The following is a 1,999-nucleotide window of genomic DNA, read 5'->3' as shown; positions in this document are numbered from 1 at the left end:
CTTGGAGAGGGCTGGCTGCCCCCTGGGCTAGGCGCGGGGCTGGCACGGCCACCCCATCACTGCCCGCAGCCCGCACTGGCCGGTGGCACGTTGTGCTGCCCGAGCCCCCCGGGGCCATCCTGGCTGCACTGGAGAAGCCATGGGGGAAAAAAACCATGGAAAGCAAATAAAGACAAAACCCCTCCATCTTCTGGAAATTGTCTTGGGTCAAGATCTTTAGGTTTAAAGAACCCTTCCACAGGTGTCAGCGGGCCAGGGACCGCGCTGGCCGTGCAGGAGGGTCAGAGGAATTTGCGAGCCACTTAGAGGCTCCTGCACATTAAATCTTTACGTACCCCCCAAAGGCAATTCTCCTGCCCCCCAACCATCATGACCCAGCTCTGTGGCTCCCGTGCCCAGCAGCAGGTCCCGATTTCTTGCATCTCCTGCTTTTCTCACCATTTTATGAGGCTAAATAGCAAGAGGGCAAATAGGATAATCCCAGGGGTGAATGGGGGATGCAGTTCTGTGTTGCTGTGTGCCTTGTGTTCATCATTCAGTGACATGCTGGCGACTGGCCTGATGCGAGGTAACGAGCAGTAATTAGTTACAAAAATGAGGGGGTGGGCAGATTGCCAATTGTTTAAGGGTGCCACAGTGATGGGGGCAGCCAGGAGAAGTCCCTTTTCTGAGGGATCAAACCTTTTTTTTAAAAACATCTGGCTCAATTACGGACCAAAGGCCTAGCTCTGAGCAGCAGCAGGGACAGCCCAGATGTCCCCGGGTCCCTGCCCTGGCTGCAGCTGGAGTGTTGGAGCACGGACAGGCCCTGCTCCCCCTGGGGAATGTGCCCCAACCCCGCTCAGCCCCGCACCGGGCTGGGGCTGCTGCTTGGTGCCCAGCCGCTCCAGGTCAGCCTGGGTGGATGGAGCATCCCTGGGCACATCTCTGAGGGTTACCCACGCAGAGCGTTCCCACTCCCTGTCCGAGGTTCCAGAGGGACATTTCTGGCTGGGCTGGCTACAGCTGCTCCTTCAGCTCAGAGGAGCTCTGGGACAGCTCCTCCCAAACCCGTTCCATCTCTGTAACACTATATATACACACCATGCTTACCTGGCACTGCAGCTTCCTCATGGCCAGGGTAGGAGGAAGAGGAGGCAGCAATGAGCAGCTCAGGGGAAGCCTTGTGCTTGTTAGTGGCAGAATTTAAAGGATTTTCCTCCCACCCATTCGGGCGTTTCACTGGCAGCAGCTGCAGCACCATGCACATGTGCAAAGCATTGACGGGCGAGTGGTTGCTGGCAGCGAGCATCCTGCTGCGGGGTGCCCCTGGCCAGGCTCCCAGTAAAGCCCGGTTTCTTGTCAACCCGAGCCCTACGCGGCAGGTTGTGCTGGGCATCGGTTTGTAAGCTGGTGGGCAAAGGGCAAGGAAAGCCGCAAACCACGCGGAGTTTGGTTTTACTCCTCCGAGGCACAGTCGTGGGACCACAGGGCTGCAGCCGACGGAGCAAAGCCTGGCGTGGCCGCGATGCCCCACGGCGATGGTGTGCAACCGCAGCGGGAACGGTTTGGGCTGAACCCGTAACCACACGTGCCCAGCCACGCGCGTGCAGGCGTGTGCGGCGTCACCCCCCCGGCAGCGCGGTCGGGGAACTCCCCTCCCCTCAACGCGCCCTGGAACAACAGCCGCGGGGAGCACTCGATATTTTTCCCTCGTAGATACAACTGGTGCGGGCAGAAAATATCAGCTGCCACTTGGAGAGGGGTGCAGAGGCCAACTCCATTAAAGCTGCGGGAATTGGTACATTTGACACAACACCGGCTATAACTTAAAGCCAGAGTATGAATAATAGAGCTCTGCGCTCAGAACCACAAGTGAAATCTATCTGATTGCTATATCGCCTTCTGCACAGAAACACAATCCGAAATCAATTCCCCGCGTCTGGCGAGCGGGCAGCCAGCGGCCAGGCTGCAGCCTTCGCTCCCCTCCTCGGCTCAGCCCGCCCGGCCGGGCAGCTCC

The 1,999-nt window shown here is 58.8% G+C and overlaps 1 protein-coding gene across 1 annotated transcript in view; it reads right to left on the bottom strand.

Annotated features, from left to right (window-relative positions):
• CSF3R (colony stimulating factor 3 receptor) overlaps window positions 1–1,291 on the bottom strand; it is a 29,875-nt gene extending 28,584 nt beyond the window's left edge. Inside the window, exons 1-2 of the mRNA XM_035895510.1 lie at window positions 1,206–1,291; window positions 731–782 (exon numbers count right to left, since the gene is read on the bottom strand). Coding sequence (XP_035751403.1) covers window positions 731–782; window positions 1,206–1,291 — 138 coding nt within the window. The remainder of the gene's footprint in view (window positions 1–730; window positions 783–1,205) is intronic.
• Between the last annotated feature and the right edge of the window lie 708 nt (window positions 1,292–1,999).

The sequence above is a fragment of the Egretta garzetta genome, unplaced genomic scaffold (assembly GCF_000687185.1).
Source record: "Egretta garzetta isolate BGI_Z169 unplaced genomic scaffold, ASM68718v1 scaffold66, whole genome shotgun sequence".
NCBI classification, from domain to species: domain Eukaryota; kingdom Metazoa; phylum Chordata; class Aves; order Pelecaniformes; family Ardeidae; genus Egretta; species Egretta garzetta.
This window is presented reverse-complemented; position numbering and strand designations above follow the sequence as displayed.